This window comes from Diadema antillarum, unplaced genomic scaffold, assembly GCF_040938485.1.
Source record: "Diadema antillarum isolate AM-2024a unplaced genomic scaffold, OU_Dant_1.0 seq00000322_RagTag, whole genome shotgun sequence".
NCBI classification, from domain to species: domain Eukaryota; kingdom Metazoa; phylum Echinodermata; class Echinoidea; order Diadematoida; family Diadematidae; genus Diadema; species Diadema antillarum.
Genome location: NW_027271341.1, coordinates 747,030 through 770,849, shown reverse-complemented (window position 1 = coordinate 770,849; position 23,820 = coordinate 747,030). Strand labels below are relative to the sequence as shown.

Here is a 23,820-nt window from a genome sequence, read left to right as displayed (position 1 = left end):
TGGGGGTCACCTATACTAACCTGCAAGCATCTTACGGCGAGCAGAAAACGGCAGTTTCCTCTGCTGTGGCTACTTTTACTGCCAGTATTTTAACTCCCAAAATATTGGGCTTTGTCACTACGGAATACAAGGATCTCGCCAGCGTATATCACCCTTGTCGGCGCCGACAAGCGTGCGGTTTGAAGAAACTATTTCCGACAAGGGTAAAACTTGCCGACAAGGGTAACACCACGCGTGAACTTGCCGACAAGGGTAACACCATGCGTGAACTTGCTTGACGAGCTAAGTTCGGACCAATTTCTCGCCTTTTTTACTCTTTATTATCTGGCTAGAAAAGAAGCTAGATGTTGAAAGGAGCAGCAGTTTACAAGCGCAAAAAGTTATCCACGCAATCACCGCACCGATCACAACAACCAGGGAGGTCCTCACCTCCCTGCAACAATGCGGCTCAACATAGCGTCGTACATGTACTAGCTGCAGATACACACCGCAGATACACACCACATCACACACTTGCTCACTCACATGCGCTCTGATTCGGGATCCACACACACATGCATAAGGGAGGTGAGACCCAGCCGGCCACAGACAGCGGCCTGTGTGTACGACGGTATTGTGAGAGGGAGAGAGAGGACGGAAAGAGAGGGTCGGAGGCCGAGGGAGGTGGAGGAAGGCTGACACGTGCTCGCTTGTTGTCACGCTTGTTGTCGGGTTACGCAAAAACAAGCGATATGAAATGCACGCCCCCCTCCGCCACAGGTTGTATTTTTTTTGCTGCTTTGGTTTGTTTGTTCGTTTGTCTGCCTGTCTGTCTCTCTATTCGCAAAATAAGTCAAAATTTGGGAACAGACTACGATGAAATTTTCAGGAACAGTTGATTGGTAAAATGGCGCAAGGAACAGATGATTAAATTTTGATACTGAGGTAACCAAGCAGGATTTATAGTACCACCGGAATTCACCGCCAGGATCCAGGATTTTTAATCTTTTAGATTTTTAGTTTCGTATATTTGAAAGGATTCGTATCAATTCTTTAGGAAGCTGGCCATCAGCAATGACGCAAAATTAGATGCGTTCAAAGCATTGCCGCAGAGAGAAAATTAACTCCATCTTTCGTTAAAAAAAGAAAAAAGAATGTGCGATGGAGTAAGCAAATGCAAATTGTTATTATTATTTCTTTATTTAAAAAGCCATGCATTCCATTTGAGCCATTTCACTTTCCATGGATTTGTAAACGTCATTCGTGAATATTCCATTTTCCTTCTCTGGGCCGAAATTTATTCTGTCACGATAGTCCTTCAAGTTCAACGTACGTAATGCTCCACGTGCTTCTGGCTTGGTTAGGGGGCCTTCATGGGCAGAAAATAAATGGATAATCATTCATAGATGCTCCCAGTTGGTTTACATGTTATCTACACGCTGTTAACGACCACTGAAGCAAGGTGGCAGTACGCGCGGCATTCCTTTATCTGACACCTGGCTTTCGTGGAAATTTCGTGGAAATTTCCACAAGCCATGATATCAAGTTTCCCCACTGCCTGTGGTCGTGTTTTTTTTTTAAATTCTTCATTGCGAACATCAATTTGTCCAACTTGAAAAGTGTAGATAATTTGCTTCGAGCACGTGTTTCTTTCTTTTTTTATTGCAGCGTCGGTAACATTTTGTTTTGTTCATCGTCCGTGCATGGCAGGGGTTCATGGGAGGAGAATGATAGGAATAACTGGGGAGAAAATAAACTGAAAGAAGGAAGCATCTTTTGAGCGAGCTGCCTTTGTTTTTTTTTTCTACAATATCACCACCAAGGTTCTTTTTTTTTCCTGGCTAGATAACTCAAAAAGTTATGAATGGACTTGAATTCAATTTTCTGGGAAATTTTGATAGTGCCAATGAATAAATAGTGCCAATGATCCATAGTTAGGTGGAGTTCTGAGCCCTCTCCCTTCCCACCCTATAGTTCATTACTGAAATATATTTTGTTCTCCATCACCGATATGAAGTTTGCTCTCCTTTCCATTTCGTACTTCCATCCCTTCTCTGACCCAATCACTGCACATGTGTGAAAATGGATCCGTTTGGGATTATGAACACAACATATAATGTATTACATTAATGTTCATTAGGGAAGTTTGGTTTGTGTGTGTCTGTGTGTGTCTGTGTTTATTCATTTTTTTGATCATGCTCTTGCTTCAAGGAGCTACGCTTTTCCCGCGTAAAATTAATAATGGTTACCGCAAGCAGAGGCCCACGTTTTGACGTGAAGAACCACACATTCTATATCTATTTATAATATTTTTTAAAATCTAAAATAAAGAATGTTTGGTTGTTCAAGTCATATATTTTAAAGTCAAAATATTATTTTGACATTTCATGCGCTTAATTGCCGAGCATTTTCTTTCTTTCTGTTTTTTTTTTTTTTTTTTTTTAACGGGAGAGAGCGAAATGTTCATCTCTTTAGCAATGACGACCTTTAGGCATAATATTTGTGACGCAGTTTTGATTTTCGTTAACATGTGAATTGTTCTCCTTCCAGATCAGTTCTTAATTTTGTGACCCAAAAGTTAACAATGTTTTTCACATTCACAAAAGCAGTTTGGTTAGCCAGTGTTCACTTCACTGCCAATGAAATTTCTAAATAAAGCGATGCTCCAAACGGGTTTACTCTGAGGGTTTGATCCGAATAATGATAGAATAATACTACATTCCTTATTATTCTGTAGGTTCGTTAATCGGAAAATAATAAAGAAACAATGTCCGTTAATTTCCACACAAAATCAGTTTTGTTATTTTGAACGTTCTGCAAATGAAATTTTGGAATGAAACAGTTACAGTTTTCTTACTCTGAGGGTTCGTTACTCCGACAGAAAAAAAAATAGTAATGAAATAGTACTAGATTCTATATTCTGAAGGTTCGTTAACCGAAAAATAATCAAGAAAAAATTTCCGTAAATTTCAAAACGAAATCAGTTGTCATTTCGAACGTTCTGCCAGTGAAACTTCGGAATAAAATGACGGCACAAAACAGCGTGTTTTCATACTCTTCTAGGGTCTGTTACTCCGACAGAAATAGTAATGATAAAATAATACATTGTAGTTCTTTATTCTGAAGGTTCGTTAAAGGGGAAGTCCGGACGATTATCAGCTGTTTCTTGTGTAAAGAACAATATTTCATGAACCTATTACCCTTTTCCCGACGAGAAAAGACCATCAGATACATTTACTATGATTTTTTTTTTTAAATAAGGTAATTCTTCATGTTCGAATCCGTTGCGAGCAGCCCTTTGTACTATCTGTCCCAGGATGCATTGCGCGTGACGTATCAGGCTCAGTTTCCTCAGCTGAGAGCACCACGAGCGAAGCCCAGCTACGCATCGATCTCCCATTGCACTGCTGACTTCGGAGCGGTGTCTGCATGCCTGCCTAGGTGTGCCTTGTTGGCGCTACTGCAGGAGACCGTATACCGATTTAGGAGTGCTGTTGCCAAATGCTGTATTCCTTTATTCAAATAATCTTCGGTATATATCTATATAAAATCCGTCAAAGGTTAATGTGAAATAGTCGCAATGCTGTAACATTTTTCTTTAATTGAAATATTCATGTATTGTAATACTGCCGTACGTATTAGTGTCCACCCCATCACTTACAATGCATTGGCTATTGTTGCCATCAGAGTGATCATACACAGGCTGATCAGGCATACATTTACGTCTGCTGCTGCCAAATGCTATCACAATCTGCAATCGTTTTTTCGACTTCTGAGTGTGAACAATCTGAAATCAGTCGGTCAATTTCAGAATTATTGCCTCTCTTGTTGTCCGAGACTGTTGAGTGTGTCTGATGGTGGTAAATTACTACAGTATACATGTAACTTGAACCGCGGAAGAAACGCCAGCGCCAGCTTCATCATACTATATTATAGTACCGCCAGCCGCCCAATACACACAGCGTATAATGGGACTGCGTGCTGTAGCATTCAGGATCATGATAAGGTAGTATCGTGGATAAATATCAACTTAAAATCGAAATATTTCTTCAGTTTGAAGACTTACTAGCAAAGTTGAAGTATTGACAACACCCAAACACTTGACACAATAATCGGCATTTTTTAAGTGAGGCAATAGATCATGCCGCGTGCATCCGTTGCTTGGCCGGAACCACGCGATACGCTACCGCTTGCTCGGCCCGTATCGCCGTTGCAGCGCTCAAGCAGGGCTCCCCGAGCCAGCTGACGCTCCAAACAAAAAGCAAAGTGGGGCTGATACATCATGCCGTCACGTGATCTTTCTCGCCGCGTACAGAAATCGAACAGCTACGATTCAAAATCAGTGATGCTAAAAAATCGATTGTGGCGAGTTGGAAGGGTATTTTTCCATGAAACTTAGTCATTGTGGTCCTTGATTTATGTAGATTTTGGTGAAATTTTTTCAAATTCGTCCGGACTTCTCCTTTAACCGAAAATTGAATAAAGAAAATGTCCGTAAATTTCGAAACGAAATCAGTGTGTCATTTCGAACGTTTTGCCAGTGAAATTTTGGAAAACGACTGCCCAAAAACAGTTGCAGTTTTCTTACTCTGAGGGTTCGTTACTCTGACAGATTAATGATAAAATAATGCTAGATTCTTCATTCTGAAGGTTCGTTAATCCAAAAATGATTAATAGTTGGGGGCCTAAGGGCTCAAAATGGGCTGTTTGGTTCAAATTCTTCCAAAAGCACCAAATTTGGCTCATAGGTCCCTTGTACCATACTCTTTCGATTTTTGATGGGCGCCAAGACTAAAAACCCTTGGGGCCGCCATATTGGTGAAATCCAATATGGCCGCCATCCGGGTTAAAGGTCAACTGCAGTTACAAATTGAAAAGGTTGATTAATGTTATGAATCCCATATGGAAGATTTTACGGGGTAAGAGAATGTGATTCTAAATATCATTTCAGCAATTCAAGGTCACTCTCACCTCACAAGGTCACTTTCAAGGTCAAATAAGGGTCAAATCAGGCATTTTTTACATTTTTCCAAATAGTGTCTGTGAGCATTAAACTGCAATTCACTGGTACCCCTATTTTGTCCCATTTGTCACCTCTTCCATACTCCTTTAATGGCCAGTTAGGGTCAAGAGCGGTTCCATCCCCCTACATATCAATTATGATTATGACAAATAAATGAAAAATTATATTTGATATATATATATATATATATATATGTGACCCGCTACAGCAAAACCCGACGCTTCTCGGCAAATTCCATTTCTCTGTACAGGCCTCCGAAGACCAAATTTCGACCTAAGGGGCTAACTTGAGATTTTTACATGATCGAATTAAACATCCATTCAAGATTGTTCTCCCAAAAGTTAGATTTGATTCGTGATCAGGAAATATTTTAAAATAATTTTCAAAATGATGAATACAATATTGGGTCCACTTCAATAGTTGAGACAATGAAGCTAAATTACAGAAAATCGCCGAAAATATCACATTTTGTTCCCCGCGAGAAGTTCATTTTTCTGAGTGCATCCCCGGCGAGTTTGGTATCAAATAAACGAGGAAAGCGTGTCTGACCCAAATAAGGAGATATGGGGGACGTCCTATATCAAGCAACCAATGAAAACTTCGCCTGAAGATGACGTTATTTATGTCAAAGTGTCAATCACACCGTAAACAAAAGGCTGTTGCTACCCACGTGTTCGAAATCACGGCATCTCATTCGCCAATCAATAGGTATGACGTAATGCATCGTTGTTTACCTGCTGATCTCTCGAGCTCGCTTCGTCTCTTCGATCCCTGCACGTGTTTTACTGTTGCCTGTTCGTCATCTTTCAGACTTTCTTTTCACTATTTTGAGAGTTTTTCTGACTGTGTACTACATCAAATGACTTCAAAATGTCGCGAAAGAAACAGGATTTGAGCGACAAGACAGTCGCAGCTATGGTAAATGAAGCGACAGCGTGTGGCATGGATATGTCGGGTTTGGCTGACGTCTTGTCGGACTACTTTGCTTCGAGCACAACTCCCGAAACCTCCGGCGCTCGGACGAAAGGAGCTGCTTCCACCGCAGCTTCCGATGATTCTGCCACCGACTCAGGTAGGCCTCCGTTCGTTTGTTTGTTTGTTTGCCCACTGTAATGACAGTTTCTATGTAGATTTACTTTGTCTTTAAACTACGTGAACAGAAATAAGATTCTGTAGCCATAAACGCGTAAATTACGTGTGAGGTTTACACGAGCGAAATTTCACAGATCTCGTGAGTCGAGGCCCTGCTAAGAATCTACTACGGTAACGTGTGTTCTATGCAACAACAGTTAGACTGAGCTGGACAAAGCATAACGTTAAGGGGTTTGTAAACACTTCAAACGTATAACAATCTTGTAAAGCTAGTGATTAAGAAGTAATTTACATTGTAGCGTTAGAGCCATCTGGCAGACCTGTAACACTAACAGGTACCGGTACACATCGATCCAGTTAAATACGGTCCACTCAAAAATTGCCAGTTAGACATCTAACTTTTGCTCACGTTAAGTTGATCTACAAAAGTAGGCGTAACCAAAATTTACTTACTTACCGTGGGCATGGCATGCTTCTACAACTGAAGCTACGGTAAAAATTTTACAATTGTACGGATACGAAACAAATTGTCCTTCAAAGGTATGGAAGTTAGGAAGAGTTACCAATGATCCGCGTGTACCGTGTGTACGGAACTGTATTCAACGGTGGCCTAGTATTAGTAAATTGTTTGATATATCTCTCTTCTTTGTAATTAAAATTTCACGTGGTAGTTGCTACTCTAACGTTAGGGAATCACAAAACTGTGTGGTTCTAATGTGTCTATTTCCATAGTTATATTCATATCTAAGTTAACATGTTATTATTGTACTTGTACAATTTGTGTACTAAATTGTAGTCACAGGTAGGGTATGCAGGAATCTTTACGTTCATCTGGGACGTGAATAAAGCCCATCAGACAAATGAAAAAAAAAGGGCAAATTCCTGAAGAAGGCCCCACGGCAGTGTGCGTACACATGTGCGTTAGCAAGCAAGGTTAGGTTTAGAAACTTTAGGGTTAGGTAGGGATGTATTTATGGTTAAATTGGCCATTAGATTAGTCGAGGGACAATGGGGAGTCCTTCCGAGAATAAAAAGTTGAAGACCAAAGGAAAAAAAAAAGGAGAAAGGGAGGACGAAAGATGCGATGCCATGGAAATCTGCCCCACCGCTGTATCAGTCTCACGTGGTGGGAGATGGGGCTGCATTTAGGAGTATTAATCTATCGAATATACTGTGGAAGAAAACCCCACCACTGTGCTTATCTCCTGATGAAAGCTACACGGTAGGGCTGAATTCACAAGTTTAAACAGGCGAGTCGCCATACACTTATTAGTACGGACACGCAGTGGTGGGGCCTATTTTACGTGGTTTTTTTTTACGTCAAAATAAGTCAAAATGTAGGAATGATGGTGTATTGGGTAATCTATTGTTGCACTACCGTACTACTCTAGTTTGTCTATGCTGCATTGATGTGTACATCATGCGCCACTGGCATTCACTCTTTGAGCCATTGGGGACCTTTATTTGTGTGGTTGAAATATTAAGAGATGTTACTTATTTTTTGCAAAAAGAATTGCACATAGTATGATGTTCAAAGACCTGCCATTTGCTTCTTAGTGTTTTCTTCCGTGTAGTTCAGTGATACCACTTATTTTGTTGTTACATTATTTTACTCTGTTTGTATTGCTATGTAGAGCTAAGCAATGTTTTAAAAAATGTGTAACTTGCATTTAGATTTATTAAGAAACTTTGGATGCATTAAATGACAAATAGTGAATTCACAACTTATTTATTATTTGATCAGTTCAGATATGGCTATTAGATTTGATGATATATTAATTTTTGATCTCTCTCTTTCCTATTTCAATTATTTGGAACAGATTCTGATGATGAGGAGTCTGATGATGAAGGCGCTGGTCCGTCATCCAGGCCTGAATTTTCATCGGGATCAAGCAGTGATGGGTCAGCTGATGAGCCAATGGACTTAAGCAGTGACGAGGAAGGGGGCGCTGACAAGGTTGATGATGTCGAAGAGGAGGCACGTGCTGCAACAGAACGAGCCAAAGATGCGGACATCGACCTTGAGCCACTGAAGGAGAGGAAGAACAAATGCAGCTGCACTCTGTTCAATGGAAGACGCTGCATTGAGCAGTTTTCTCAGGCCGAGCAAGATGCCATAAGGTATTTTTTTTTTATTCTTGAGATGAAGTGATGATATTTTTGAACTTTTGTACTTTTGTGTGCTTGCAGACTTGCAGTACTACATGTACATGCACCTTCCCAGACATTCTTGCCATTTAAATGCATCATGTTTCTATCTTTCTAACATCTACTCAATTTAGAAAGGAAGATGGACAAAGATACTTTGTATACTGACTTCCAGAGCTATCTGCCAAAACTGTAGGGCCTACTGCCTTGCTAGAACATTATCATTATCTTTAATCTACCTTTCAGAACATTGCTTTATTTATCATACTTTGGTTTTTATAATGAAGATGGATAACCATAGCTTTAAGAGAGTGATACAAAAGGATGTTGAAATTTATTTTGTTGTTTTGCAATTTGTCTTTCTAACCATGCTCCAGGTATTCCATCAAAGAACTTACGGAATTCGAGAAAGATCTCCTTCTACTGGGCGTCATTTCATCATCTTTAAATGATGGTGAAGCCACCCAAGGCAAGAAGTCGAAGCGCAAAGAAAGGAAGCACACAAGAATGAGAAGCTTTAGCTACGGGCACAGAAGGATTTGCCGTTACTCCTTCTTCTACCTGATGGAGATCGGGCCGGAGAAATTTACCAATGTCAAGACTTGGTACAACACCCACGGTCTGGTGCCACGGCGGAAAAAGTCAGGTATAGATCTTCAATTCTAATCTGTGCTTTCTAACATACTATGTAAATTTGAAAGAAAAAAATAAATTAAGAAATTGAAATAAGAACTTGCAGAAAAAGTTATTTAGTTTTTATGAGTGTCAAGGAAGAAAATGTTACAGAATGCTATGAGTGTCAAGGAAGAAAATGTTACAGAATGCTAAGGTTTGATTATTTTTTTTAGCACGCATAATGAAACAAAAGATGCATGAAAAATAGATATCATTATTTTATTGGAATATGTTATTATCATTACCATTAAAAGAAAGGTATCATGCTCTAATAATGTGGCATGACAGACCCGATGTGAATTTAAGTTCTTGTACTTATTTTTATTGTCTTTCAGGTGGAAGAAGGGGCAAGAAGCTGCTCAAGCTGGCACAGGTCCAGGGTGTGGTTCAGTTCATCCTGAATTATGCAGCAGAAAACTGCATTCTCCTGCCTGGAAGAATTCCCGGCATCAAGTCGTCTGATGTAAAGCTCCTGCCGTCCCATGTGACCAAAGCCAAGCTCTGGCGGCTGTACAAGGCCTCGCTACCTGACCATGCCATTGCCTACTCAACATTCCGGAAGCTGTGGAACGACCTCCTCCCCTACGTTGTGGTGGCAAAGCCTGCGACAGACCTCTGCTGGACTTGTCAGCAGAACAACAGTCTTATCACAAAGCAGGTATATTTATATATTTCTTTGTTTAGAAATATTGATTTTCATGAATGTGTTTGATATTAATGACAAGATTAACATGAACAGAGTATACATAATCTTCAAATGGAAACAAATTATTGAAAAATCCTTCTCAATTAGTGAAATGCTTATAACACTGCACATGTACATAATTGTCACATACACAGGAAATGTAATTATCCTTTCTACTCTTCATTTGTAATCGCATTGTAATGTTCTTAGTGAATTTCTTCTTCTTCTTTACAGGTCAATGTTCCAGAGGAGCAAAAGACAGAAGCTCTTCGTCAGCAGGAGCTACATCTTCTGCAGGCTAAGACGGAGCGGGATGCGTACAATGCTGCCTGTAAAGCATCCAAGGTGGTCTCTAAAGAACATGACATCAACAAGCTCGAAAGAAACGAACCCAACTCCAGGCCGGTGACTTTCCATTACTCCTTTGACTTCGCTCAACAAGTGCACTTTCCAGCTCATCCCCAACAGCCTGGTCCGATCTACTTTAGGACTCCGAGGAAGTGCCATATCTTCGGGGTCACAGCAGAAGGCTTGCCAGCACAGGTCAATTACTTGGCAGACGAGGGCGTGAGTTGTGGCAAGGGCGTCAATGTGGTTGTAAGCTATGTACACCATTTTCTAGAGAACTATGGATGCGGAGAGCAGCACGTCCAGTTGAATGCTGACAATTGCCCTGGACAGAACAAAAACAATACCATGCTGCAATATCTGTGCTGGCGTGTGTATGCTAAGCTGCACAAGTCTGTGTCGCTGTCATTTCTCCCTGTTGGGCATACCAAGTTTGCCCCTGACTGGTGTTTTGGACTCCTCAAACAGAAGTACAGGAAGACACCAGTCTCCTGCCTGCAGGATATCGTTGATGTTGTGGAAGAGTCAACTGCGACTGGCATCAACATCGCCCAGCTTGTTGGCAATGAGCGAGGAGATGTGTTCGTGCCGGTGTACGACTGGGCCAACCATCTGGGTAGGCACTTCAGGCGGTTTCCTCGCGTGAAATCCTACTACCACTTCAGAGTTTCTGAAGAGAATTGTGGTAGGATGTTCTTCAAGGAAAGTGCCGAAAGTGCTGAACAGATGTTTGACCTTGCTCGTACATCTCCTGCTACCACACTCCCCCCTGTCATCCAACCTGGTGGTCTTGATGCTAGCCGCAAGCAGTACTTGTATGACTACATCAGAGAGTTTTGTAGTCCAGAGACGAGGGATGTGGTCTGTCCAGCCCCAGAGTAGTTGGTATCAGAGGGTTATGTCAGTGAAGTCTTGTGTTGTCAGATATGGAACTTTGTTCATACATAACTGTTTCAGTAATTATGTTGCAGTACACTCGTTTTGTTAACAAGCTTGCACAAGCTGAAGCACAGGCTGCTATTTGTACGTGATACATTGCCACCAAGACTTGCCTTTTCTTTTTGCAGCATCTATTTTTTTTTTTTTTGTTCTTTCTCTTTCTCGCTTTTGGAATTGAGAGGCTTCATTCCCAGTTTTTCTTCTTATATTTTACTAGACTGGATATTTAATCCTCACAAAATGAAGAATAATAGCATTGAGCAAGAAGCACTTGCAAGGTCTTCATTTCGGTGGAAGATTATCTGCTGAGTGACATTTGTCGTTACAAACTTATTTTGTTTTCTATTATTAAATGTAGCTATTGTATTATTGTTGACATACCCTTTTTTATTCATGTAGAATATATTACATGAAACCATCCAATGCTCTGGAGTAGTGAATCTATCCATCTCCCATCACTTTTCAGTTCTGCCTTTACCGTTTATGTACAGTACTTCGTGTGTTCAAATGCTCGATTGTGAACTTTCTCATGCAAATAGTGCCATACATTGTGAGCTTTCTGGGACCAAGACTCTCTTGATTATTTTATTGTCATAGAGAAACATGTTGAAAATCGGATGTTCAGTAATGTAGCATGACAAACAAAGAAAGAAATGGTACTTGTCAATTATCTTTCTATTTTTTTATTTCGATATCCACAAATTTGTGTGTCTGTATGTGTTATTGCATGCTTCATTCTTCTTAACTGCTATTGTGACCATCCCCTTTAAACACATCACATGTACAATGTGTTTCTTAGATGACTGGACGTATATGACAGTCATGTGTAGAAAAGGCTGGGGAAAATAATGTTGCATTTTTTACATGTCAAGTGCACATCGGATTTCATACCATTAGCTTTGTGGTTATAGAAAGTACATTCATATTTCCTTGTACTGAGACTACCAATTTTACATAAATGTTTGTATTGATACATTTGCCTATAGGATTTAAGGTATTGATCATGATAATGCAGCAAAATATTTGAAGCTTGTTTGTTGATTACGGCTACGAGTTATGGATACTTGTATTATTATTAACAATTTTTATGTCTACTTGCATCATACATTCTTGAGAAATTTTTGTTAGGATTATCTTCTTTAAATGTGTTACATGTGTGTTCATATACCTTTTTAATCACATTAGACGTTATACATTTATTAGGTGGGTTGTTGTTGGTTTTTTTTTGGTAGCTGGAAAAAAAGCACAGGATTGTTGCATATTACAAGTCTAGTACACATTGTATTTCCCAATGACGGCTTCTTATAGTATAATAGTATAGCATAGTCAGATTTCCTTGCACTGAGACTACATGTATGTTACTTTTGTTTTTACATTGAATGTTCATATTGATACGTGTGCTGATCATAGAAAGTTCACACAAGGTCCTGATGATACAGTAACATTTGTGAAGCTTTAATGTTAAATACAACTATCAGGTAAATTGTGTTCAATTATTACCACAATTTGTATGTTTTTTATTGTTTTTTATTGTTTCTATTGTTTTTATTGAACCTATGAATTCATATTTTGTTATTATATTATATTTGGATCTTGTACGATTCATTTGACTTTTGACTTTTGAAATATGCGTCGTTTTGCACACACAGTTTGGATGATTGCATGTTATAAGTTATTTGTATGGTGTCGGAAATTGAAAGCATTTTTTTTATTTCTCCCTTTATTTTTATTGTTTTTTGGATATCAATATCTTGAATAAAAATATATGAAATTCTCTGAATTTCTCAAAATCAGTTGCCAAATGAGTGTCCATTGGGTGTGTGTAATTTCAAGTTAGTAGCTAATCTAGAAATGCCCGTTGCTATGGAGTGAATGTATGCTTGACTTATGAGTGAAAGTTGAATTTCAAGTCAAACTTTAAATGCCATTATCTCGAAACCGACTTTCGCTTTATGAATTATGAAAAACAACCATAACTTTGCTATTTTTTCATCAATTCATATAAATGAGGTATCATTTTAAAGGAAATTTTTCACTTTATCCAGTAATGTCAAAAATGCAAATTTGATTTTTGCCTTGAAGTGTTGGGTTTTGCTGTAGCAGGTCACATATATATTGAAATCTTTGAGCACAGAAAACGGGCTTCCATTGGTTTTGTTTTCTTTTCTCATTTTCTTTGGTCAAAGTTTTCACTATTTATCAATTGTTTCTGGTCAGTTTTTCCTTTCTTTGTTTCAATATTCTTATGTAAGATTATATATATATATATATACACATATATATATATATATATATACACATATATATATATATATATATATATATATATACATGCTTAAATACGGCCGCCACCCTATTCCAAGGTCCTGAATCAGGGTGCAACGGTAACCGGGGTAATAACACGCCTAATCTTATTTTGTCTTCGTTTTTCCTTCTGACGAGATAGCTGGATAGCCCGTATACAACTAGCTGGTCAGTTGTATGTACTTGGGGTGGACCACATTACCGATTTATGCACCTTGAGTTTTCCGATAACGAAATGCCGATTCGGGATCTATTCATGTGTCTGGGTTTGTGATTCTTTCACACAAGGGACTTCCACTTTTTATATCCAAGTGATGAGGTGCAAAGTGTTGTGCCTCTACTACACACACCATTGCTCAGCTAGACTTGAGATAAGTGGGATTCATACCCGCGCCGGAACACGTCTTATTTGGACCGCAAGTCATACGCTACCGACTGAGCCACCTCGTCACCTTTCATGGTCAATTACATAACTTTCCAGCTGGCAAGCGATATGATTTTCCTCCTGCTGAAATTGGTGTACACCTGCTCTCCCTTGACAAGACAGCGTCTGCTTCTTCAGTGAAGGAAGCAATGGCCGAAGCTTCCAAGGAATCGAGCTCCTCAATCCAGGTCAGACCAGTATTCTAGGGGCAGTTAACTAAATTTGATCATTAAAGTCCTTTAATGGCAGTATATCATCAGAGTAGGTGAAGACAATTCAGCTGTTCAGGTTTTTTCTCATCGTTTTTTATTCTCTTTTTATCAAACGGAACCGTTTCTTTACTGAAAGCGCAAAAGACTAGGGAAACTGAACACCTATTAATGTTGTATGGGATACTGATCCTGAAGAAAATAATCTTTACATTTTTGCCCAGCAACACTGTGCAGTCCTCTGACAAGAGATGGTGATGGCACCACTCAAATCTCAAGTTATGATTGGAAGAGCGTAGTGTCTTCCTGAAAATTAAGATCGAAAAATAAAGAACTGCCCTCATTTATCAGCGCACAGATATCCAAGAATAAATGGGACGGACAACTCATCCTGAGCACCTGATTCTAGACGGAAATATCCAACAGGAATTGTGATCTCACAATCTTTCAGCTTTCCAACAACTTAGATGCGATCTACAGTACCAGTCACCACTAAGTATTACACGTTTACACGTTTCGGGTCCGCTCACCCGTTTCGCGTGAGCGAATCGAGTGGAAGTGAACTTTACACGATTCGCTCGCACAGGCCCGCCCGCAGAGGGAAACGTGTAGCGTTCAGAACTTCACGATTCAGTGCCGATGTCCGAGCGAGGGATACGCGTATTTTTCTTCTACACGTTTCGGGCGTGTTGCATGCGTGTGCACATTGTGCGCGCTGATCGAATCCAGACAGCGCTGTGTTGAGCAGACGATGTTCGAGCATGGATGGATAGCAGCAGCATGCTCCGGCACACCGCAAAGATACTACAATGTAGCTCGTTAGATACTACAATGTACTAGTAGTTCGTTAGATATACCACTAATCAGGGAGGTGGAAAGAGACCATATCGTCCTGCTGCCATGTGCCGGAAAATTCTTCGTGCACAATATACAAAGTTATACACTAGTACAGCATGCACAGCTGCCTAAACAGCACTATCATCGTCGACTCGCGATGGTCGTCAAATTTGTACTCATGGGCGCAGTCAATGGAATCGGGCAAGCAAAAATTTCGAAGCCACCTTTTTCCCCACAGCCAACATTTTCCTCGAACATTGAACCCATGAAATCACGCATACGCAAACCTAAAACTAACGCTGGCTGTCTAACGTTAGCGATGTCACGATTTCAACAACTGTCAGACACTTAATACTCAATTCAGGAAGGTGCAAAAGTCCATTTATATTCCAATACACAACGTGTGTCTCGCCAAATAACTGGTGGTAGTGTGTGGTGAACAAAGCCGAGTACTAGTATTTCGGCAGTAAAAGTCGCAGCAGCAGAAGAAAATGTCTACCACTTGCTGCTCGCATTATTACACTGCCAGCAGGTCAGTGGTAACTAGTAACTTGGCACGCTTCACATGAAAGTTCCAACGATGCCAAGGTGCGCCAGACTGGGGAATGGGGAGGGGTGGAGAGAGAGAGAGAGAGACCAATCACCAGAAGAAACCGCGCGTACTGGCGCATTCTCGGAGGTCATGAACAGTCTGGGGTCTTGGAGATGAACAGAGAAGGAATGTTTAATTAAAGATAGCTCAAGTCGAAGACCCAGGATTACAAACGTTGATTCTTTTTTTCCCCTTTCATTTAACATGCCTTCACGTTTAGAAATGGTTGAACTCCTTAAAAAAACTCTCCTGCGATTTTTGTTAATGTAGCCGTTTAAAACGACAAAATCATGAAAGTGTTACTACGTGTAATACAATAGTTAATACTATACCTATTGCTTTAATCATAATTTAATTATCTGTAAAACACAAATTTGACTACCAATGACAATAGAAAATACTTGCATTTGTTTTGTGCGGAGATTTTTTTGTCTTTATCCTGACTAGTTTATATGAAATTTCTAATGTTTTTACGGCAGCGTCAACAGCCTAAAATAAATTACTGAGAGATTTATAAATTATGAAATTTTTGGCAACCATCCATTTGAACTTCAGGCATGAAAAGCTCCTGATATTCAGCAAAAACAACTCAAGAGATCAGAGACAAAGTTCCTTCAAATTTTGAGGAAGTAGCACGCAGATTTGCTGGGTGTGGTAGGGTCCATGCTTTGAGATCGTCACAATCGTGTTGTCACCAGGGAGGTGGAGTGTCTCTCTTCCACCTCCCTGTTGTCACGGAGTATCTGGAAATTCTCACAAACTCCAGGATCACCCCTCCCTGCCAACTCCATGTTGCTCCCAGGGAGGCGGGAAGAGTCTCTTCCCACCTCCCTGTTGCTCCCCAACATGCATCGTGAATGCATGCATGGCGTCTCTTGTCACCGTCAGTACCCGAGGCTGCTTTGTATTTGTCTTGGAATATTGATTCATTTCTTGTCATGACATGAGTGTAGTAATCTTTTTGCATGGCTATGTAAGAAATTGTGATACAACGTGTACTCAACTCGTCTTTGTGATTTTTTTCTTTCAGTCCAAAAGGAAGACAAAATAGTATCATGACGTTTGCAATTGTTCGAAAGGTCTGCTTTTGATAACTCACAGACTAGTAGTAATCATCCTTGTTTTTCCCGCTCCCAGGCCCTCCAATTTTATTGAGCAATCCACATGCGCGCGCAAATTCCTTTGCCATGTGGTTTTGTCAGCCAGCTGTCGGAATGTGCTTTGAAGTTACATTTCAGCCTGGCCTGGCTGGCATGAATGTGTGTCGAGTTTCAATCAATACCTACTGTTGTTTTATTCTTGTATTTGAACATGTCGTTTCACCTGACAACACACGGAGATCGGGAAGGTGTAGGGCTATGGAAGAGGTTTTTGTTGTGTGTTGCAACCTAATCCGGGCAATTAACCCCAGGGAGCAATTAACCCCCCCCCCCCCCCCCCCCCGCTAAATACTGGTTAATGGTAAGGTTAGAGTAAAGATTAGGGTTAGGTTTGGGTTGAGGAGTTTGGGTTATGGTTAGGATTAGGGCCAGGGGAAGGGTCCGGGGTAATTGCCCAGGAAGAAAAGAGGGACGCACTTTTGTTCTTGGTCAAATTGATTTTCCTAGGTGATGCTGTGGAGCTATAAAGGAATAAAAAAAAAGCAATTATGATGTCTGGCGTACTTCCGGGACGTCTTATTTTTCTTGCACTCTGAAATTTCCGAATGTTTCGCGTTATCAATGTCGTTAATTGTTGTATAGTTACCCTCTTTCGCATTATAAACTTCAAGTCCATAGAACGTTCATACGCATTAAGATCACACTCGAAAAGCTATACTGGTGTATAGTTTGAACACAGCAAAATGAAATAACGAATATCCCGCAGATTTTCCAGAATTATGCTTCATGTGGGTCCATTCATATTTTTCTTTTTCTTTTTTTTTCATTTGTCTTCTTGTCGATGTGGGGGGTAGATTCAGGATATACAACTTTTCCTTTTCCCCTTTCGCCCCGGTGCGATTACTCCTGGTGCTGACATTCTTTCTGCTCGTCTTCGGATTTACTGTTGTTGTAAATAAATGCGCATGAAGCCCCAGCTGTATCGCAAAAAAAGAAAAAAAGGTCTATCTAAAGTTGACCTGCAAATACAAGTAAAATCCGAATCAATTAGCCGTGGTACGGGTTCGCGGTTCCAATCCCCTCGAAGCCCGATATTTGCCCTTCAGCAAGACACTTTATCCACAAAACACCAGGGCTTCACACTATAACTTTTATTTTGGTGGCCCGATCGGGCCACCAAAATGATTGATTTTTATTTTTTTGGTGCCCCCCCCCCAAAAAAAAAGAAAAACCATCGGTCCTACTAAACATAGAAAAATAAATATCAAGTATTACTGAATGATACAGGTACCCACGTCTAAAATAAATGAATAGAAAATTTAATCATCTTATACCGTTATTCTGAGTTCTAAGATTTCGCAAATAATGATATACACATATAGGCTTATAGATTTAAAAGTTGATGCCACGGTCAAAATCTAGGTTTGAAATGAGAAAGTGGGAGCATTTGCAGACATTGTAAACATCCGACATTTGTTTAAGCATCGTATACAAGAGCCAAAAATTACCGTTATTTATTTTTGATGGAAATTTAAGCAATCATCCAACATTTGCTTTACAAGTATTTGAACACCTTCCGGAGCCGATTGTTACCGTTAATCATTTTCCAATGTAAAACCAAGCAACCGACATTCATTCTAGCATGTTACGGACCTGAATATCATCCTTATTCATTTCCGAACGTGAAAGCAAACATCCGCTCTTTATTTTATCATCTAACTGAGCCGATTGATACCGTTGATCATTTCCAAATGTAAAAGCAACAATTTGTTACTTATTTTAGCATCGTACGGAGCAGAATATTACCGTTATTCATCTCCAAATTCAAAAGCAAACACCCGACATTTATTTTATGATCGTAAGGAGCCGAATATTACTGCAGTCCACTTCCGAAAGTGAAATGAATCATCAGCTGACACATTTCAGCATCGTACGGAGCCGAATGTGTTATACATGTACTGTTTTTCACATTCAAACGTCAAGGCAGACATCCGACATTTAATTTACCATCAAACGCATCTGAATGTTATTGTTATTCATTTCGAAATGTGAAATAGCAAATGTCTGATGCTTATTTCAGCATCTTAATTATTGAGCAGAATGTTACTGCTATTCACTTCCGAACGTTCAAGCAATCATCTGACCTTTATTTTGGCATCTTCCGAAGCCGAATGTTATTGAGCACTATTTACTTTCGAACGTAAAAACGAACATTTGGCATTTATTTCATCATCGTACGGAGCTGAATATCATTGTTATTAGCATTTCCGAACGTCAAAGGGATCATTCGACATTATATTTTAGCATCTTCCGGAGCTGAATGTTATTGCCATTCACTTTCGAACGTATATAAAAGCGAACATCTACTCTAGTTTGTCTATGCTGCATTGATGTGTACATCATGCGCCACTGGCATTCACTCTTTGAGCCATTGGGGACCTTTATTTGTGTGGTTGAAATATTAAGAGATGTTACTTATTTTTTGCAAAAAGAATTGCACATAGTATGATGTTCAAAGACCTGCCATTTGCTTCTTAGTGTTTTCTTCCGTGTAGTTCAGTGATACCACTTATTTTGTTGTTACATTATTTTACTCTGTTTGTATTGCTATGTAGAGCTAAGCAATGTTTTAAAAAATGTGTAACTTGCATTTAGATTTATTAAGAAACTTTGGATGCATTAAATGACAAATAGTGAATTCACAACTTATTTATTATTTGATCAGTTCAGATATGGCTATTAGATTTGATGATATATTAATTTTTGATCTCTCTCTTTCCTATTTCAATTATTTGGAACAGATTCTGATGATGAGGAGTCTGATGATGAAGGCGCTGGTCCGTCATCCAGGCCTGAATTTTCATCGGGATCAAGCAGTGATGGGTCAGCTGATGAGCCAATGGACTTAAGCAGTGACGAGGAAGGGGGCGCTGACAAGGTTGATGATGTCGAAGAGGAGGCACGTGCTGCAACAGAACGAGCCAAAGATGCGGACATCGACCTTGAGCCACTGAAGGAGAGGAAGAACAAATGCAGCTGCACTCTGTTCAATGGAAGACGCTGCATTGAGCAGTTTTCTCAGGCCGAGCAAGATGCCATAAGGTATTTTTTTTTTATTCTTGAGATGAAGTGATGATATTTTTGAACTTTTGTACTTTTGTGTGCTTGCAGACTTGCAGTACTACATGTACATGCACCTTCCCAGACATTCTTGCCATTTAAATGCATCATGTTTCTATCTTTCTAACATCTACTCAATTTAGAAAGGAAGATGGACAAAGATACTTTGTATACTGACTTCCAGAGCTATCTGCCAAAACTGTAGGGCCTACTGCCTTGCTAGAACATTATCATTATCTTTAATCTACCTTTCAGAACATTGCTTTATTTATCATACTTTGGTTTTTATAATGAAGATGGATAACCATAGCTTTAAGAGAGTGATACAAAAGGATGTTGAAATTTATTTTGTTGTTTTGCAATTTGTCTTTCTAACCATGCTCCAGGTATTCCATCAAAGAACTTACGGAATTCGAGAAAGATCTCCTTCTACTAGGCGTCATTTCATCATCTTTAAATGATGGTGAAGCCACCCAAGGCAAGAAGTCGAAGCGCAAAGAAAGGAAGCACACAAGAATGAGAAGCTTTAGCTACGGGCACAGAAGGATTTGCCGTTACTCCTTCTTCTACCTGATGGAGATCGGGCCGGAGAAATTTACCAATGTCAAGACTTGGTACAACACCCACGGTCTGGTGCCACGGCGGAAAAAGTCAGGTATAGATCTTCAATTCTAATCTGTGCTTTCTAACATACTATGTAAATTTGAAAGAAAAAAATAAATTAAGAAATTGAAATAAGAACTTGCAGAAAAAGTTATTTAGTTTTTATGAGTGTCAAGGAAGAAAATGTTACAGAATGCTATGAGTGTCAAGGAAGAAAATGTTACAGAATGCTAAGGTTTGATTATTTTTTTTAGCACGCATAATGAAACAAAAGATGCATGAAAAATAGATATCATTATTTTATTGGAATATGTTATTATCATTACCATTAAAAGAAAGGTATCATGCTCTAATAATGTGGAATGACAGACCCGATGTGAATTTAAGTTCTTGTACTTATTTTTATTGTCTTTCAGGTGGAAGAAGGGGCAAGAAGCTGCTCAAGCTGGCACAGGTCCAGGGTGTGGTTCAGTTCATCCTGAATTATGCAGCAGAAAACTGCATTCTCCTGCCTGGAAGAATTCCCGGCATCAAGTCGTCTGATGTAAAGCTCCTGCCGTCCCATGTGACCAAAGCCAAGCTCTGGCGGCTGTACAAGGCCTCGCTACCTGACCATGCCATTGCCTACTCAACATTCCGGAAGCTGTGGAACGACCTCCTCCCCTACGTTGTGGTGGCAAAGCCTGCGACAGACCTCTGCTGGACTTGTCAGCAGAACAACAGTCTTATCACAAAGCAGGTATATTTATATATTTCTTTGTTTAGAAATATTGATTTTCATGAATGTGTTTGATATTAATGACAAGATTAACATGAACAGAGTATACATAATCTTCAAATGGAAACAAATTATTGAAAAATCCTTCTCAATTAGTGAAATGCTTATAACACTGCACATGTACATAATTGTCACATACACAGGAAATGTAATTATCCTTTCTACTCTTCATTTGTAATCGCATTGTAATGTTCTTAGTGAATTTCTTCTTCTTCTTTACAGGTCAATGTTCCAGAGGAGCAAAAGACAGAAGCTCTTCGTCAGCAGGAGCTACATCTTCTGCAGGCTAAGACGGAGCGGGATGCGTACAATGCTGCCTGTAAAGCATCCAAGGTGGTCTCTAAAGAACATGACATCAACAAGCTCGAAAGAAACGAACCCAACTCCAGGCCGGTGACTTTCCATTACTCCTTTGACTTCGCTCAACAAGTGCACTTTCCAGCTCATCCCCAACAGCCTGGTCCGATCTACTTTAGGACTCCGAGGAAGTGCCATATCTTCGGGGTCACAGCAGAAGGCTTGCCAGCACAGGTCAATTACTTGGCAGACGAGGGCGTGAGTTGTGGCAAGGGCGTCAATGTGGTTGTAAGCTATGTACACCATTTTCTAGAGAACTATGGATGCGGAGAGCAGCACGTCCAGTTGAATGCTGACAATTGCCCTGGACAGAACAAAAACAATACCATGCTGCAATATCTGTGCTGGCGTGTGTATGCTAAGCTGCACAAGTCTGTGTCGCTGTCATTTCTCCCTGTTGGGCATACCAAGTTTGCCCCTGACTGGTGTTTTGGACTCCTCAAACAGAAGTACAGGAAGACACCAGTCTCCTGCCTGCAGGATATCGTTGATGTTGTGGAAGAGTCAACTGCGACTGGCATCAACATCGCCCAGCTTGTTGGCAATGAGCGAGGAGATGTGTTCGTGCCGGTGTACGACTGGGCCAACCATCTGGGTAGGCACTTCAGGCGGTTTCCTCGCGTGAAATCCTACTACCACTTCAGAGTTTCTGAAGAGAATTGTGGTAGGATGTTCTTCAAGGAAAGTGCCGAAAGTGCTGAACAGATGTTTGACCTTGCTCGTACATCTCCTGCTACCACACTCCCCCCTGTCATCCAACCTGGTGGTCTTGATGCTAGCCGCAAGCAGTACTTGTATGACTACATCAGAGAGTTTTGTAGTCCAGAGACGAGGGATGTGGTCTGTCCAGCCCCAGAGTAGTTGGTATCAGAGGGTTATGTCAGTGAAGTCTTGTGTTGTCAGATATGGAACTTTGTTCATACATAACTGTTTCAGTAATTATGTTGCAGTACACTCGTTTTGTTAACAAGCTTGCACAAGCTGAAGCACAGGCTGCTATTTGTACGTGATACATTGCCACCAAGACTTGCCTTTTCTTTTTGCAGCATCTATTTTTTTTTTTTTTGTTCTTTCTCTTTCTCGCTTTTGGAATTGAGAGGCTTCATTCCCAGTTTTTCTTCTTATATTTTACTAGACTGGATATTTAATCCTCACAAAATGAAGAATAATAGCATTGAGCAAGAAGCACTTGCAAGGTCTTCATTTCGGTGGAAGATTATCTGCTGAGTGACATTTGTCGTTACAAACTTATTTTGTTTTCTATTATTAAATGTAGCTATTGTATTATTGTTGACATACCCTTTTTTATTCATGTAGAATATATTACATGAAACCATCCAATGCTCTGGAGTAGTGAATCTATCCATCTCCCATCACTTTTCAGTTCTGCCTTTACCGTTTATGTACAGTACTTCGTGTGTTCAAATGCTCGATTGTGAACTTTCTCATGCAAATAGTGCCATACATTGTGAGCTTTCTGGGACCAAGACTCTCTTGATTATTTTATTGTCATAGAGAAACATGTTGAAAATCGGATGTTCAGTAATGTAGCATGACAAACAAAGAAAGAAATGGTACTTGTCAATTATCTTTCTATTTTTTTATTTCGATATCCACAAATTTGTGTGTCTGTATGTGTTATTGCATGCTTCATTCTTCTTAACTGCTATTGTGACCATCCCCTTTAAACACATCACATGTACAATGTGTTTCTTAGATGACTGGACGTATATGACAGTCATGTGTAGAAAAGGCTGGGGAAAATAATGTTGCATTTTTTACATGTCAAGTGCACATCGGATTTCATACCATTAGCTTTGTGGTTATAGAAAGTACATTCATATTTCCTTGTACTGAGACTACCAATTTTACATAAATGTTTGTATTGATACATTTGCCTATAGGATTTAAGGTATTGATCATGATAATGCAGCAAAATATTTGAAGCTTGTTTGTTGATTACGGCTACGAGTTATGGATACTTGTATTATTATTAACAATTTTTATGTCTACTTGCATCATACATTCTTGAGAAATTTTTGTTAGGATTATCTTCTTTAAATGTGTTACATGTGTGTTCATATACCTTTTTAATCACATTAGACGTTATACATTTATTAGGTGGGTTGTTGTTGGTTTTTTTTTGGTAGCTGGAAAAAAAGCACAGGATTGTTGCATATTACAAGTCTAGTACACATTGTATTTCCCAATGACGGCTTCTTATAGTATAATAGTATAGCATAGTCAGATTTCCTTGCACTGAGACTACATGTATGTTACTTTTGTTTTTACATTGAATGTTCATATTGATACGTGTGCTGATCATAGAAAGTTCACACAAGGTCCTGATGATACAGTAACATTTGTGAAGCTTTAATGTTAAATACAACTATCAGGTAAATTGTGTTCAATTATTACCACAATTTGTATGTTTTTTATTGTTTTTTATTGTTTCTATTGTTTTTATTGAACCTATGAATTCATATTTTGTTATTATATTATATTTGGATCTTGTACGATTCATTTGACTTTTGACTTTTGAAATATGCGTCGTTTTGCACACACAGTTTGGATGATTGCATGTTATAAGTTATTTGTATGGTGTCG

The 23,820-nt window shown here is 39.6% G+C and overlaps 3 protein-coding genes across 3 annotated transcripts in view; 2 read left to right on the top strand and 1 right to left on the bottom strand.

The window, feature by feature from the left end:
- The window catches only part of LOC139730614 (alpha-N-acetylgalactosaminide alpha-2,6-sialyltransferase 2-like), a 166,521-nt gene that overhangs the window by 114,414 nt on the left and 28,287 nt on the right, over positions 1-23,820 (bottom strand). The window lies entirely within an intron of this gene.
- Positions 5,873-10,832, top strand: LOC139730612 (uncharacterized). Its single transcript, XM_071641469.1, has 5 exons — positions 5,873-6,074; positions 7,915-8,215; positions 8,620-8,888; positions 9,253-9,575; positions 9,837-10,832. The coding sequence occupies exons 1-5, from the start codon at positions 5,873-5,875 to the stop codon at positions 10,830-10,832; spliced, it is 2,091 nt and encodes a 696-aa protein (XP_071497570.1).
- On the top strand, positions 14,578-22,074 carry LOC139730613 (uncharacterized). The gene is made up of 5 exons (XM_071641470.1): positions 14,578-14,644; positions 19,157-19,457; positions 19,862-20,130; positions 20,495-20,817; positions 21,079-22,074. The coding sequence occupies exons 1-5, from the start codon at positions 14,578-14,580 to the stop codon at positions 22,072-22,074; spliced, it is 1,956 nt and encodes a 651-aa protein (XP_071497571.1).